This window comes from Lissotriton vulgaris, unplaced genomic scaffold (assembly GCF_964263255.1).
Source record: "Lissotriton vulgaris unplaced genomic scaffold, aLisVul1.2 SCAFFOLD_2436, whole genome shotgun sequence".
NCBI lineage: Eukaryota > Metazoa > Chordata > Amphibia > Caudata > Salamandridae > Lissotriton > Lissotriton vulgaris.
The window spans coordinates 91,570-108,520 of record NW_028252970.1 but is presented as its reverse complement, the minus strand read 5'-3'; the positions used below and the strand labels follow the sequence as shown (position 1 = coordinate 108,520).

Below are 16,951 nucleotides of genomic sequence, written 5' to 3'. Positions count from 1 at the left end.
TTCCAAAAGAAGGAGCGATCGAATAAAAAGACTAAACGAAAAGTACAAGACTCCTGAATGGACGCTCGTTTTGGAAGAATTTGAAGATCTTGATATAACTGACGAAAGCGACGGGGAACCAGTCGCTGATCACTCTGCAGAAGAAGAGGACGAGCCACCGTGAAATTGCACGTGATAACCTACCTGTGCAGAGTCACAAAGAGGGGTTTAGAAACTTCTGAGCCAAAATGTCTGATTCAAACGTGAGTGGTAGACCTAGCCGCAGTTGTTGCAAAACATGCTGCAAAGTATGTGTATGTAGTATAATTATAGTGATATTAGTTTGGATAGGGCTAACAGTTTTCATTCCTTTTATGGTGAGCAAAGATACTAACATTGACCCTACACAGATTGTAAATACTGACACTGAAGAACTGACAACACAAAGTGTAGCAAGACATGAGAAAGCAGTCAGACAAACAAAACGAGACCTAGAAGCATCAGATGAGGGAGGACTACATTATCATGGAGTTAAGAACCAGACACATTTAAATGTTTTCGCAAACTTGTTAGTACACTATGTAGAGACTATGGAGATTGAAGATTGCTATGTCTGCATGAAGCTACCTACTTCTGTGGCTGAAGGCGTGACAAACCATCACCTGCCCCTGACATATGGAATATCTTGTAGCATTTTAGCAAGCTTGTTTTACTGAGGAAATATAAATTTTATGGTCAAGTTGTGTTCCCTAGCGTGTACCCCACCGTCTCCATGTACCAGCTTAAAGTGCATGTAACTTCCCTCCTGTGCCAGCTATGAAGACGTAAATACATTTGCGTCCAACGTTAACATGTCCTCTTTCAGACCCACCCTGAATGGGTTGAATAGTCCGTTCCTAAGTATGCTATGCCAACGTCTTTTTGTGGTATACTTTACACGTTTTTCAGCTCTGGCAAAGTAGGGCCTGAATTCTGCCATCGAGCCTCTTTTTCCTGCTTTCTGACTCCGAAAACTTCAGCCCAGGCTGTCTCTGTACCCGTGACCTCTGACTTACTTTCTGTGCGGCTCCCGGCGCTTAGCACAGCCTGCTGCCTGCCAAGACTGACTTCAACCTTCGAATTATCTGTTCCGCTCCTCGAAAATGCATTCCTGCCTACTAGTTTAAGTAAACATCCCCCCAGCTGCAGAGCAAAGGGCCCGGCCTCACTGTCTACGTGCAAGTAATTCATAGCTCTGTTACCATGGTAGGCCCATGCCCCTCGCATTCTCATGCAGACACTTAGGCGCTTATACACGCACTCACAGTTAGTATAGAATAGCTTCTGCCCCAGAGACCTTTCCGTTTAGATAATATGATTCCCAAACATCAGATATCAGATATGATAGAAGTACGAGTTGATCTGACATGCCAGACTTCTGTCTCCTTCCGCCAGTGTAAATGTCAAGTCCCCTGCACCCTCCAGTTTCACGTCAATCACACGTCATGCAGCTGCGCGCGCATCCAAGCCTCAGATTTCTGCTGACATTGCAACATTTTTGCTTTGTGCCACCCACTTGTGACACCTACCTGTGACGTTTCTAGCACACACCTCTAGTTCACGCCTAGTTCACGCCTTCTAATTACGTATCACTACCACGTGGATGCTGTTATCTTGTTTTCTCTCAGCTGTTACGCCTACTATATTGGTTTCTATGATGTGATTTAAGTATATAAGCTATGTATTGTCAATAAAATATGGCTCTATCCCTTCCTGAACCCCTGTGGTTGCAGGAACATGATATCCAGGTCATGACCATTCCTTTTTAAGGAATAAAACCCCTAAGAACTCTAACACCACGGACTCTGCCTTTTTCTTTCCGATTGAGTTATTATTGATTAAGTACTTACCTGCATAGAAATTAAGACGGTAAATCAAATATTTACCACATTACAAAAGAGGACCGTTGCAGTACTATTACTCTAACAATGACGTGATCTTTTCTGAACTGCCTATACGTGGGAACTTGAATCCTGTACATATCAAAAGTGACGTTACCCGTTATATGGGCGAATATTTTCTGACTATAGGTAATATAGACATAGGGGACGCACACAGAGATAACTTGACCTGTTCTTTGCGTGAGCAGGAAAAGATGTTCCTGAACATGGCAGAGAAAAGGAGAATTAATATACAGAAAAAGGCGAATGATAAAAAGCAGAAAACGCCAAAATGGGCTGAGAACATGGAAAGCACCTCAAATGGTGGGGCGGGACCTTCTCTGTTGCTGGATTTCGAACGGAAGGGAAAACTTTGTCTTCACCGCGAGAAGACTAGTTACTATAATAACATTTTCATTGGTTCCAGTGAATGTGAACATAATTACAAGGTAATTGGAGGTTGGGGTTTCAAAAATGGGTCAGAGCCTGTGTTTCCTGGAATTTATTATATATGTGGAGACAAGGCTTATTTCAAATTGCCGGATCACTGGTATGGAAGCTGCTATTTTGGCATTGTCTTCCCGAAAATATACCATGTGAATGAAGTTGCTGGAAGCAGTGAAAATACTAATGGCTTAGTGCGTAGTAAAAGAGAAAGTGTAGGTGAACTAATGGGTAGTATTTTCAGTGCACTGATACCTGGAGTGGGAGTGGTTCTGAACACTCACAGAATTTGCAAATTGTCCACCATAGTGGATGTGTTGTCTACTGACACAGCTCATGGATTTCTGCTGGTCAATACCGAAATGGTTGCGATCAGATCAATGGTTTTGCAGAACAGACTTGCTCTTGATACCTTATTGGCAAAAGAGGGCGAAGTCTGCCGGATGTTGAAGGCGCAACATTGTTGCACTTACATTCCGGACAAAAGTGTGCAGATAAAAAGATACGTGAAAAACATTACTAATTTGGAAAAGGAACTCAAACCACTCGAGGTTGACAGTGCCTGGAAGAGACTGGTAGATGGTCTCTCAAATGTAGGTCACTGGTTTGCTAGCTTAGGTAAAAGCTTACTGTTCAAGGTACTGATGCCAATTGGAATTATAGGTCTTATCCTATTTTTCATACTTGTCTGTTGCAAATGTCGCAAACGAACGAAGAAGTATCAAGTGAATGCAAGAGGAGTGAAACGAAGTATGGATGAGCTTAAATTGGAGGAAATGAATAATCAGATCTATAAAAGGGTGAAAAATTCTCACCCTACCAAAAATGAGAAGGAGAAGCTGAACCGCTTGTTGGAAGAGATAGAGTTGTATAAGGTGTGAGAAGTTGGCATCTGGCTCCATTATTTTGTGATGATAGTAAATATCATCAAAGAGGGGATTGATAGAGCAAGCTTCGGATTGCGACTTGCTCGAGTCATGAACCTCGCCCGTGTGTAATCAATTAATAAAATGTGTACGTCTTACTAATCTTTTATTTCATATACGAACGGAATAGATGAAGCTTGCCTATGTGTATTTCTAATATAACTAATACGAGTCCATAAAATGGCCGCCGCTTTGAATATTGCTTCTGCGCATGCGTCAGTCACACTCACGTGACCTGACGTAGTTATAAGTTTGGTGGGAAAAGGGTGCGCATGCGTAATATACAGCTTTCGTGAATAACGTGGTGATGCTCAGGCAGTTGCTCTTGTGACAGTGTATATGTTAACTAATGTCTAAACTGCATAGTATATTTTTATAATGATAAGCTTGAAGTACAAAACCATGATGTGTTTTACATTCATTTATTTCTATGTTTTAATTTGTTGTCGCTTACTTTTCATGTATCCTCGGCACGGAGGGGTGATGGGGTCCTGGGAGTCCATATTGGAGGGCAACACTGCGCAAACTCGGCTGTGGCCAAGGTGGCATTGAAACCCAGCCAAGAAAATTGCTGGCAGAGCCTGCATGGGAAGATGCACCTTCACCCAGCGAGAAAGTCTAGAATTGTGTCATATTTAAAACATTGTATTTCTTTTCATTGTATTCCTTGCGGCTTCTCGTGGGAACCCCAAACTTGCTAGGCGGTACCCAGAAATGTAAATGAGGCCTCCAAATAGTCTGTTCTGATTGGTGTGTTAACCAAATCCTACCCTAGGACCAATAGAAATTGAGGGATTCTGACACTTTGCAACATTGGGGGGTGGTACACCGTCCCAAAACAGTATATCTACCCTGGGTTCACCTAGGGAATTTGTCCGACTTGTCTGGTTTAGCTGACCTGTCACTGACCCAACGCACTCAATAGGTGATTGAATACAGAGAGCTGCGGAGCACTCTGTCCGAATTTGACCATAGACTAAGGTTTTACCAAACCTTAAAGTGCTGGCGGAGCACTTTGCTGGGAGTTCGCTGACCCAATCGGGGTCCTGATCGATAGCTGCAGAGAGGGTGGAGCGCAGGCGTTGCTTCCGAACTGTGGGTGCCGGTCCTGTCCTGAGGGTCCTGTCCTGGTGGTCCTGTCCTGATCCTAATCTGGTCTTCCTGTCCTGTCCTGGGGTGTCCATTCTGCACCTGCTGTCCCACTGAGGGTATCCTTCCTTGAGGGTTTCCTGTCCTTAACTGACCCGTGGCCAGGGTTGGTTTCCACACCAGTCTAGGTAAATATCGCTCTGAAATCTCTAAAAACTTGCACCTTTTCTAATTTCCTGTCTTTTGCTTCAATAAAGACATACCTTTGCATATGTTAATTTTCCATGCTTTCCGCAACCATTGAATCGCATGAAGTCATTTGCATTTATTTTCATAGCGTGTTTTCCTCATGTCACCCTACTTTTTAGAAATCATATTCTGCATCGCAGTTTGTCACTTTCTGATATGGTCTAGAATGTCTTTGCCTAAAAACTGATTAAAGTAATCCCCTTGATTCATAGCGTGTTTCCCTTTATAGTCTCTCCTATAGATGTATAGGTCCCGAAATCTTTTCTCATTCCCTTGAGATAAACTTTAGAATAATAGTCATAATCCAAGCCTACCCCACCTTTGGTGATTCCTCTTAAAGGTTCTAATTTCTGACACCCTACTTTAGAGTGTTCCCTGTTTCCCATTAGTTTATAAATGGTTGTACTGACTTATTTACTATTTAGCTATGTACTTTTTGCTATTCTGATTATCGATTGCTTAATTGCTGTGAATTTGATGATTTCTGAACTTTACTAAATTTAGATAAAGACTTTAAAACTTCCAGTTGTCCGTGGTCATTTGCTAAATAAAGTTATTTGAATATCACAAGTTGGGTTTTTGTATTTTGTTGCCTTTCCTTTTACAGCTAGCTCCCTGATCCATTGTGGTCATAGGTACCTGCATCGGTGGATGGTAAGTCAGGTACACTAGAGAAATCGAAGGGAACTCACATGATTATTGATAGTAGATTGTGAGGTCATCCGGCCAATGTATAGGTGGTAAATTGGAAGTATATGGGCCCGAAGCCAGAAGTGGCGAAATTATTGGTCGGGTGACCCGCGCTCTCTATCAACCTCATGGATTTTCTAGCTTCAAATGACAGACAAAAAATAAGCAAATATTCCGGGGGAACTTCAACCTTCATTGGAATGACCTGATCGACCAAGGGGTAAACAGCCTCAAAGCTTTCCTCTCAGACCATAATCTTAACCAAATATGTAACAGCCTGTTAGACCTGTCAGCCCTAGGGTGGTCTTTCCCCGTGATTTTTTGCCCTTGCCTCATTTTTTCCACCTACTTTTTGCTGGCCCTTAGGTCTTCGGGCACCTTGGCATAGCTAATCTGTGTTAGGGTGCAGGTGCTCTCTACTTTCAACATGGCTGCCACTGGCCCCTGATACAGCAGCGTGGTCTTTTAGTGTAGCACCCTAGTTGCCAGGAGCAGGCTGGGTCCCCATACAATGTTGCAACACCAGCCACCCAACCCCTGTCCATAGTTAGAGTGGGGAAGCTCCTGGAACCTTCCAGAAGGAAGGCGGACCTGACTTTTCCCGCCTTAGAGAGTGGTCACCTGACCTGGGCATATATAAGCAAGGGAGGGAACTTTTTCTAGTCAGTTGGGGCATCACTGACCTGGGGAACCCACGCAGGAGTTTTAGGCGGGAGGGCCTAGTGAGGAACCTATGCTACTGGGAGTGACAGGATCTAGGTGCTGCCTCTTAAGCTGGGTGAGGTGTCCAAAGCTAGCCCCCTGATCTGGCCCAGTGGTAGGGAACCCCAGGGCCCATCTGCAGTGACTGAGGAGAAATTCTTCAAGCCCTCAACTCATCACCCCCCCCCTCTTCAACTTCAAGAAACAAGCAACTAAGGGCGCAGAACCATCCAAGCGCCAAGAAACCTGCTTCCTGGGACCAGGTACTGGACTGAGCTGCCCTGCGCATCCCCAGCCTACAGCTGGGCCAACCTGTCTCCCCCTGACTGAACTGTGTGACAAGCGCTATAATTTGTCCCCATCCTGCCTGCAGTTCTGGCTGACTAACTTGCAGAGCGCTGTAGTCTGCCCTCCTGCCCAGCGCTGTGTCAGAGGCTGCCTGCCCTGAGCTATCTGTGTTCCCGTGATTCCAGTGCTGTGATCCTGAGGTGCTTTTCACCTCAGAACTCCTTCTACCACAGTTGCCCCCAAGCGCTCTCCTGAGTCGACTGATATACCCCCCCATGAGTAGCGCTGCGGTGCCTGACACTGACGCCACGAGGCGCTGTTAATATCCCCACTCACCGCCGGAGCTGGGTGAAGCCGTCTGAGGCGCCTGAGGAGGCCCCCACATCACCGCGGCATCAGCGCCACCCACGCGACGCCTCTGAGGCGCTGCCGGCCTGCCCTGGGGCTGCCCGCCTTCGCGCTGTGTCCAGCGCCGCGTTCGACCCCCTCAACGGCCCTCGATGCCAGGAGAGGGCCGCCGCATTGAAACCGCCAGGCCGCGGTAGGCCTGAAGCCAAGCTGTCCTGTCCCACGTGATCGGGGAGCTTCTCTGCCCCGCCCCCAGGCGCAGCGCTGCCATTGGTCGAGGCGGGCGCGCCCTCGGGGAGGGCGACGTGAGTGGCTGGAGCGGCCGCGGCCCCGGAGCCTTGCCGGTAGGCCTGAGACAGCCCGTAACGATGGCGGAGGGGGGCGTGGAGCTAAAGGGCCCTCCACCTCTCTGTATCCTGCACGTTGGCCTCGCCCTTGCCCCGGCGCTGGTGCCCAGAAGCCACAGCGACACCGCGCCGGGCCGAGGGAGGCCCTGGGAGGGAGGAACACCCATCCCCTCTGCCAGAGCCAGCGTCTCCGCAAGGGCCCCGAAGGGCCGAAGAAGAGAGGTAACCCCCTGGGGAGGAGGGCGGTAGGCCGAGTGAGGCCCCGAGGTCGCCCCTCCCCCGGGGTTAACTGTGACTGGGTCCTGTTGGCCCCCCTTTTTGAATGTGCCTCATTTTATCATTTTGCCTGCATATTTACAAGCCTGAATTGCTCATAGTGTACCATATTTACAAGCTTGCTAATGAGAGGGAGAGTCACTTCAATGTACTGAATTTTCTTGCAGAGGTGGACTTCCATAACATTCTGATGATCTGATCTGGGTCGCAGCTGACCTGTATTCACAAGAAGAAAGGCTTGTCACGGATGACTAAAGGCCGTGTTCTTTGAAGTTCTTTGTTAGACTGATGAGTACTTGCTGATATGTTTTATTCCTTTCCAGGAAAAGCGTCCATGAGAGGTTTGATGTGTTACTTAAACGCATTACTATTGTCGCTTCTTGTAGGATCCTCCAGGTTTATACATTTACCCCTTTGCCTGTCAAAGAGTCTGATGCGACAAGCGGGGTTAGTTAATGTTTCACTGCATAGATCTGCTGGTTGTTATTTTAATGAAATGTCTTACTGAAATGCTTATCTGAAATGTTTACCCCTTCACAGGAAGTGCAATCTGCACGTGATTCATGAAACGTCTTAATGAAATGTTTGTCTGAAATGCTAATGAATTACCAATGCATTGATCTAATTGAAAGCCTGTATAAAAGATCTTGATTTTTCAAATACAACTACTGGTGTGGTCTCCATTATTGCGCCACTGTGTGTTTCATTGGATGTGTGTGTTAAGTAGCTGCTTTACACGCAAGCCCCTGGCTGCCTTCACGCTCGAGCCATGCTACCCCCCGGAGAACTGGCGGTACCAGTTCTTACACAGCCCAACACACGATAAAGGCGCAACTCTCAACCTAGTAATTTCCAAAGTGGACTCCACACTGCTCGACTCGATCCAAACCTGCGATTGGGTTGACCATCACGTCATTACATTCCAAGTCATGGAATTGGTTAAACGACTTCCAACACAACTCCTGAGAACAAAGATCTGGAAGAGAAACCTGAAAAACGTTGGCTCCGACCATCTAGCATCCTCTTATTCAAACTTATTATGTCCCCCGGAAGACCTAGCCGATGTCCATAGGCTGACCAATCATTACTTTCAATCCATTTACAACCTACTAGACAAAATAGCCCCCCTTCAACTGAAAAGAACTACCACAAATGACTCAAAACCTTGGTATGATGGTAGGCTAATTGAAGACAGATGCTCACTTAGAGTAATTGAACGACGTTGGAGATCCGCACCCTCAGATGACCAGCTGAAGCTACTAAGAAACCAACAGAAACTCCTACTTTAGAAAGATCAGAAAATCAAAAAACAACTTATTCAGGATTAAACTAGACCAATCCAAGAACGTCCCAAAAAACTATTCGATCTGATCAAAGCTCAAACCAAGAGCGTACCCCTTCAAACCAAGGCTATCCCGGACGCTCTACCCAATTGTGTTGAATTTGCCACCTTCTTCACTTCAAAAACAGAATCCAAAAAGACAGAACTACTCAAGGACCTCTTATCCCTCTCGGACAAGCAAAAGAACTCATCACTGCCCCCTGCAGGTGCCCAAGCTAACTACTCCACAATATTCAACCTCAAAAAGAACACAACCTTGTCCTACTTCAGCACTTACGGTTAAGATGCATTGTAAAGACGCTAACCGCTCTGAAACCTTCCAACCACTTTACAGACCCGCTTCCGGCCAACTACTTACAATACTTCATTGCTCTGTTACTTCCTCTCTGGACCAAGATCATAAATGCCTCCCTCCTTCAAGGATCCATTCCTGACATCCTGAAAACAGGTCAGGTATGCCCTATCCTAAAGAAACCAACAGCTGACCCTTCGGATCTAGATAACTATCGTCCGATATCCAACATACCTACCTATGCTAGCCAAACTCTTGGAAAAAAAAGTGTTAACATGCAGCTGAACAGACAAATCGAACAATTCAACCTACGTAACCAATTTCAATCAGGCTTCCGAGCAGGTCACCGTACAGAATCAGCCATGACACACATAATTAACAACGCTCTAAAAATCCTGGACCAAAACGAAGCCTGTTTACTAATCTTACTCGACCTGTCATCAGTATTTGACACCGTCAAACACGCCAACTTGCCAGAGCTCCTGAAACACAGAATGGGATTGTCTGGAGCTGTATTTAACTGGTTTGCCTCTTTCCTCCAAAATAGATCTCAAAGGTTCAAGGTCAATCAATCGCTGTCCAACCCCACGCCAGTGACGTTAGGAGTTCCGCAAGGCTCCTCCCTCTCACCAACCCTTTTCAACCTTTTTATGGAACCACTCACCGAACTTCTCAGTCTCTACAAGATTCACTTCCACTCATAGACAACCTCTCACATCTCTCCAGAACTTACCGCCCGATTCATGAACCTAAATTGCGCTCGCAAGTGGCCGGATTCTGAGAATCCGGCCCTTTGCGAGAGCGATTTTTGCATTTGGGATTCAGCATCCCAAATGGAAAAATCGCTAAATGCGATGTCGCAAATGTGCGAGGAATTACATTTAAGGAATCTCTATTAGAGATTCCTTAAATGCAATTCAACATCCAATTTAAATTTGCGAAATCGCAATTTCTTGCCGCAATTTACCGCGAGGTCAGACCTCGCGGTAAATTGCGAAATCTCAGAAAAATTCATTTAAATGCATTTTTCTGAGTTGCATGTTACACACAGACATGTCCTTTGGACATGTGTGTGTGCAACACCTGTGTGAGATTTCATTTGAGGGGTGCTACAGGGTGTCCTGTGGACACCCCTGGCACCCTTCAAATCGCAATCTTATTTGCGATTAGCTAATTGCTAATCGCAAATAAGGAATACTCCCCATTCATTCCTATGGGCCTTTTGGCCCATAGGAATGAATGGCGAGTTATTCCTTATTTGCGATTAGCAATTTGCTAATCGCAAATAAGGAATCAGTAGGAATCGCATTTTATTATGCGATTCCTACATGATTACCGTTTTGCGAGTCCTTAATAGCGAATCGCTATGATTCGCTATTAGGGGCTCGTAAAACGGCCCGTTGATGAATCAGGCTGCAAGAGCCCTCAACTGGCTACGTTTGAAGCTATAATTCAACTAAAAATCGCTTGTATGACGCACAAGGCCCTACACCACAATTCCACATACAACGTAGCTCAGAAACTGGTGCTCTCTGCGGGAAATAGAGCCTCCAGCAGTGCAAAGACTCTTCTACTGAAACCACAACGACTTGCCAAGAAAAAAGCCTATAACCGTTACTTCTCTGGTATGGCTCCCAGGATCTGGAATGCTTTGCCCACTGAAACAAGACTGAACCCTTCCACTGCCTCCTTCAAAAAAGAAGTGAAAGCGATTCTCGTGGCTAAATTCATGTGAATTTACTGACTTATTACTGTATTTTCATTACTAGTTCTGTTCTGAGCTCCATATTTTAATCTCTAGTTTTTACCTTTCTGAGTATCGTATATCTGAATCACTTATAACTGTGTTTGCTATTTCTACTTTTGTTTCCGACATCTGACATGTAAAGCGCTCTGATACCCACAAGGGTCTTGTTTGTGCTATATAAAACCTTCAAAATACAATTAAATAAATAAATAAATAGTTTAGCTTATGAGGATAACTTCTCAGATGAGGAGGTCACCCTAGCCTTTAACTAGGAAGTGGGCCCAAAAGGTGAGCTGAATATGACAGAGGGCAGTCAAAACTTACACCATCTACTGGTGAATGGAATCCCAGCCACAGCCCTGAGAGATACACCTGTGCCAGTCATACTGTTGTGCGTGACAGGCTGGTTCTCTGCAACAAGCATATCCCAAGTGAGACAAAAAGAGCAAGATATATCCCAGGGAAAGTCACGGATAGGCCTGTGGCTGTAGTGTTCCTAGAAGTAGCTGGGTCCCTTAGTTTGAGAAGGGTGGTAGTCTGTAAAGACCTCCCTCTTGATTGTCTCCTTCGAAATGACCTCCCAGAGATTCGTCTCAGCCAAAAAGAAGTACTGATCTAGTGCCAGACCTACCCCAAGGATTCTAGGGAGGGGCTAACCCTGCAGCTAGTGCAGGTAAGCCCCAAAGAACAAAGAGAAAGAAGAAGTGTAGGAAAGGTGGGCATCTGTTAGCCACAATTCCAGTGAGTCAAGGAGATTCTACCCAGGTAGGAGAGAACTCCAAAATTGGCACTGCTGAAGTCCCCCATGTTCCACAAGAAGTCTTGATAAGTCAGGCGGCTGTTTAGCTTGAGATGGTGGCTCCTCGGTTGACACGACAGAGGAAAGAAAAAGGGTGTCTGAACAGGAGGAAGGCCCCTGTAGGAAAGTAGGATCTGCTTCTTATGGTTACCCCCACTTTTTGCTTCATGTTACACTGTTTCTGAGTAGTCTGACTGGGATCCTCCTAATCAGGACCCAAGTCTATCTGCTTTCTCCCTAAAATGTTATGTTATGTACTTCAGTACACTCCAGATTGGAAACTGGGGTGCCCTTGTCAGTCCCTAGTATATGGTCCCCATGTACCCACAGCATAGGTTCCCCAGAGGCCTCCCATGGGCCGAAGCATGTATTATGCCACCCATGAGAGACCATTCAAAATGGATCTACAGGCCTGCCATTAAGATATAGGTTTACTGTATCTAATGGTCACTACACTGAAAACCTACAGGTCACCCCTATAGCAGGCATTGACAATCCTGAATGCAGGGTGCTTGGTTCTAAGTGAGACAGTGCCACTGCATGAGTCTCCGGAGTCCATTCTCACGTGTTGTTAGTGCTGCAGCCATTTACGACATGTAGAGTGGCATTATGCGACCATGTGATGACCAACTCTAAAATAGCAGAAAGTAACCTATCGTGTTTGGTGTCAAACATGTTGGAATTATACCGCCACACCGGTAACCGGTGTGGGAGGTATGATTTGACCTCTCAGAAACGAGCTTTGTGAGGTCCTGGTGTTCCTGGCACCAGCCTTCTAGTCCCGGGCAGCCCAAAATGTTTGCTGCTGACCAGAGACACATTTCTGCCCTCCTGTTGCTGAGTCAAGCTTAAGTAGGGGAAGGCAGAACAATAGGCATCCTGTAACAGGGCGGTGTGACCACCTCTCAGACAGGATTTAGTGTATTAGGCCTGGGTAGGTGAGCTTGTCAGCGACCAAAATTTTGCATGATGGGCACATTTGGTGTCCCTGTGCATAGTCCAGTTCAAACCAGTCCTGGAAGCCATTGGGTCCTGCTCTTGCATGAAACTGGACAAAGGACATGGGAGTAACATCCCCACTGTCCAAATCCTCCCCTGGAGAGTCCCAAGAATCTTTCCAACCGTCTCCCATGGGTACAAAAGGGCTTACTTCACTGTAGGACCCCAGATTCTACGTGGACAACATTCTGAACCAGAAAACAAGGAACTTTGACCGTCTGGACACTCTGGACTTTGCTAGACTTCGTTTGGGCCAGACTTCATCTCCCACTCAGTCTGAAGCACCGCCTGTGCCCGTGCACCACACAGGTTCTGTGTAGGACCTGTGGAGCATCAAGGACAACCAAAGACATCTCCCTTGGAGTGAAGGAGTCACTCCCCTGTAACCATAGGCACCGCATTACCATTGACCAGTCTGCAGCTCCTGAGCTCCTACGGACTCCGAAGGCTCCAGCAACACAGGAGGTGAGTTATCAAGTCCCTCAAGGTCTGAGCTGCCCTCTCACCAAGTTTGAGGTCAGACTCCCTCATGGGGGCTGCAGTACCTGTACCCCTGTGCACAGCATATTTTTGCAAGTGTATATGCTTATTGGCATTCCCAAAACAAGTGCACTGGGCTCTGAGTAGCCCCGACCTCTGGCACCATTTCCACCAAAGAACTTCGGCCTCCTCGCACTAAGTGCTCTGTGGGCTTTGTAAATCTGCTCAAGGGCCCCTCGAGACTCATGTGCCTCCGGCCTGTGGATCCTCTTGAGGGTCAACATTGCTTTTCTTGGGCTCCCCTGGTTGCTCCAGGCTTTCCCCGACTCCCCTGTGTTTGCTTAGTCTCTTGGACCTTGCTGGTCCCAAACGTAACCTTCATTGACCATCTTTGTTAGTTGCCACTGCCAAGGCTTGTTGGGACATCAACCCCTCAGAACTTGGCATCCTTCATGGAACAGCTCGCATCCAGCTCCAGGTCATCCTCGATGCCTCTGGTCCCGTTGGCTGCAGAGTCAGGAACCCTCTCAGCGTACCTGAAGCATGCGACATTGGTGGTGTAGTGTAGTTCCTGTATTTCCAATAGGCTCTGCGCATTGGAATAACATATACTATAGTTTAGACGTAGGACTGAGTTCGACTAGGTCTCTATCCTATATATTAGACTTAATTGTGAGTGCCAGCTAGCTCAGAGGTCACAAGAAACTTTCTCGAATTCACAAGAAGGGATTAGTTTCTGACAACCGTATAAACATAAAACATACAGCAAAGCAGACCAGGTCAAACGATGGTGTGTAACTATACCAGTGACTAAGAAACAAGTTGGATGCATACATGCATCAGTGCTGTTGGTAGTTATTGGCAACATGCAACTAGAAAGAATCCCATCAGACCACCCTTTTTGGTGGAGTTTACGTCACGTGGGACTCGCTGATCATACCATACCACATCTGGCCATGTAGTGCTGTTGTGGAAATGGATGTCAGTAATCTAGCCATAGTGTTTGCCATAAAGTGGACAAAATGATGTGCAGTGCTCAAGTGATAATGGTGAAATAAAATTGGCTACCCTGGCTCTGACAAAGTGTACATACGGAAACCTGAGTGTCAAAAGTTAAAAACGCCTGGTAGAGAATCTACCCTATGGCGCTGTGCAGGACGGTCGACATGTTTCAGCCTAAGGGACACTGTCCCGGCTTTCTTCAGGACCATAGGTATAAGATAGCTACTGCAACTATAACCACAGGTGATATATTGGGTAAAAGACAATAAATTTACTAATAAACTGATACATATCTACCAGAAATTCAAACGTTTTAGGCGTCCACTGGTGGGAGAAGATTGTCTTCTTCCCAGCCTTGTGTGGGTGAAGACCTCACCTCACCCGGCAACCGCTCAGGAGTATGAGGCCCCGCTCTGTCCGTCAGTGCCCCGGTGTGTGAGCTTGGCTCACACTATGGTCCGGCTTTCTTCAGGACCATAGGTATAAGATAGCTACTGCAACTATAACCACAGGTGATATATTGGGTAAAAGACAATAAATTTACTAATAAACTGATACATATCTACCAGAAATTCAAACGTTTTAGGCGTCCACTGGTGGGAGAAGATTGTCTTCTTCCCAGCCTTGTGTGGGTGAAGACCTCACCTCACCCGGCAACCGCTCAGGAGTATGAGGCCCCGCTCTGTCCGTCAGTGCCCCGGTGTGTGAGCTTGGCTCACACTATGGTCCGGCTTTCTTCAGGACCATAGGTATAAGATAGCTACTGCAACTATAACCACAGGTGATATATTGGGTAAAAGACAATAAATTTACTAATAAACTGATACATATCTACCAGAAATTCAAACGTTTTAGGCGTCCACTGGTGGGAGAAGATTGTCTTCTTCCCAGCCTTGTGTGGGTGAAGACCTCACCTCACCCGGCAACCGCTCAGGAGTATGAGGCCCCGCTCTGTCCGTCAGTGCCCCGGTGTGTGAGCCAAGCTCACACACCGGGGCACTGACGGACAGAGCGGGGCCTCATACTCCTGAGCGGTTGCCGGGTGAGGTGAGGTCTTCACCCACACAAGGCTGGGAAGAAGACAATCTTCTCCCACCAGTGGACGCCTAAAACGTTTGAATTTCTGGTAGATATGTATCAGTTTATTAGTAAATTTATTGTCTTTTACCCAATATATCACCTGTGGTTATAGTTGCAGTAGCTATCTTATACCTATGGTCCTGAAGAAAGCCGGGACAGTGTCCCTTAGGCTGAAACATGTCGACCGTCCTGCACAGCGCCATAGGGTAGATTCTCTACCAGGCGTTTTTAACTTTTGACACTCAGGTTTCCGTATGTACACTTTGTCAGAGCCAGGGTAGCCAATTTTATTTCACCATTATCACTTGAGCACTGCACATCATTTTGTCCACTTTATGGCAAACACTATGGCTAGATTACTGACATCCATTTCCATCCATTTCCACAACAGCACTACATGGCCAGATGTGGTATGGTATGATCAGCGAGTCCCACGTGACGTAAACTCCACCAAAAAGGGTGGTCTGATGGGATTCTTTCTAGTTGCATGTTGCCAATAACTACCAACAGCACTGATGCATGTATGCATCCAACTTGTTTCTTAGTCACTTGTATAGTTACACACCATCGTTTGACCTGGTCTGCTTTGCTGTATGTTTTGTACTCTGAGAATTGGGGATTTAGCAGACAGGTTGTTAAATATTCCCCTTGACCCTCCACACACATTTTGTTTTAACCGTATAACCATGACAACTTTGTTTCCCAAGAATAAAAAATCAATCTCTAGAGTTGTGGAAACAATAGATAGCTTTTTTACTCAGTTAATCGTGCATGCTTCGTTTCACCAGAGGTGCTGAGAAAATAGAGAGACAGGCGTTTTCAATAAAAAGTATTTATTGAACAGTCTTCTTTCTCAAGCATAAGAAATCTACTGCTACAATCGTAATAGACAAAACCGACCAGAAAGGAATCAAAATTATTTAACGGAAGAAGAAATACTATCACTACTCCGGGATTATGAGCCAACGGACCGCATTAGGGGGGAGGAAATCAAAGGAGTACCGATAGACGCCAACAGAATATCCAAGAGGAATGAGAGGAAACCCAATCTCAACAACTTACAACAAATCCAACTAACCACCGATTCGTTAAAAATGAACACAGATAGAACAGAGAAATCATTAAAATGCCTACTGCTCAACTGTCGATCTGCAGCGAAACATGCTTCTGACATAGCCGACATCATTATCAATCAGGAAATAGACATAACAATCCTTACCGAAACCTGGCTATCTGAATCCTCGTCCCCAGTCATGGACCTTCTGGTGCCCCTGCACTATAACATAATGAGACTTGATAGACAGAAAAAGACAGGAGGTGGTGTTGCCTGTATCCACAGATCGAACTTAGAAGTTGGCCAATTTCAATCTGACACTCTCGAATCATGCGAATACCTAGGGCTCAATATAAGATCGGCTAACAAACAGATTTGCAACCTACATGCCTTGTATCACCCACGGGGAAATAATATGAACTTCATTGACCAGCTAATGGAGATCATCACAGCTACCGCTAACACCGACACTAATAATATATTTTTAGGTGATTTTAATCTACACTGGAACGACATCAACGACAAACAGGTCAACGCCTTTAAAGACTTTTTAACTGAACTAAACATATCTCAAGCATGCCTACAACCAACACACTCGAAAGGAGCAACATTGGACTTGATTATCTCGGAAAATAATGACATTTCAATCCTCACAGTAGAGCCTTGCGACTGGTCAGATCACCACACCATAACCTTCCTAATACCCTCACGGTAGAAGATAAAAACGACTTGTTACAATAAAGAAAGATCCATAGTCTGTAGGTATATTTAGGATCATAACTTTATTTCTTCTTCAGGTCCATGAGATAAGTAGAGATAGTCTAGAGACCCCGCCAGGAGCAGTTCCACTGCTCAGCCCTTCAAGCCAACTGACATCTCCTTACTGATTAACCCTCCCA

At 45.8% G+C, this 16,951-nt stretch overlaps 1 protein-coding gene and 1 long non-coding RNA gene across 2 annotated transcripts in view; one reads left to right on the top strand and one right to left on the bottom strand.

The window, feature by feature from the left end:
- LOC147661195 (uncharacterized) overlaps positions 1 to 16,951 on the bottom strand; it is a 233,356-nt gene that overhangs the window by 166,111 nt on the left and 50,294 nt on the right. The window lies entirely within an intron of this gene.
- Positions 3,095 to 16,951, top strand: part of LOC147661198 (uncharacterized) — a 43,894-nt gene continuing 30,037 nt past the window's right edge. The window contains exon 1 of the mRNA XM_086951245.1: positions 3,095 to 3,217. Coding sequence (XP_086807371.1) covers positions 3,095 to 3,217 — 123 coding nt within the window. The remainder of the gene's footprint in view (positions 3,218 to 16,951) is intronic.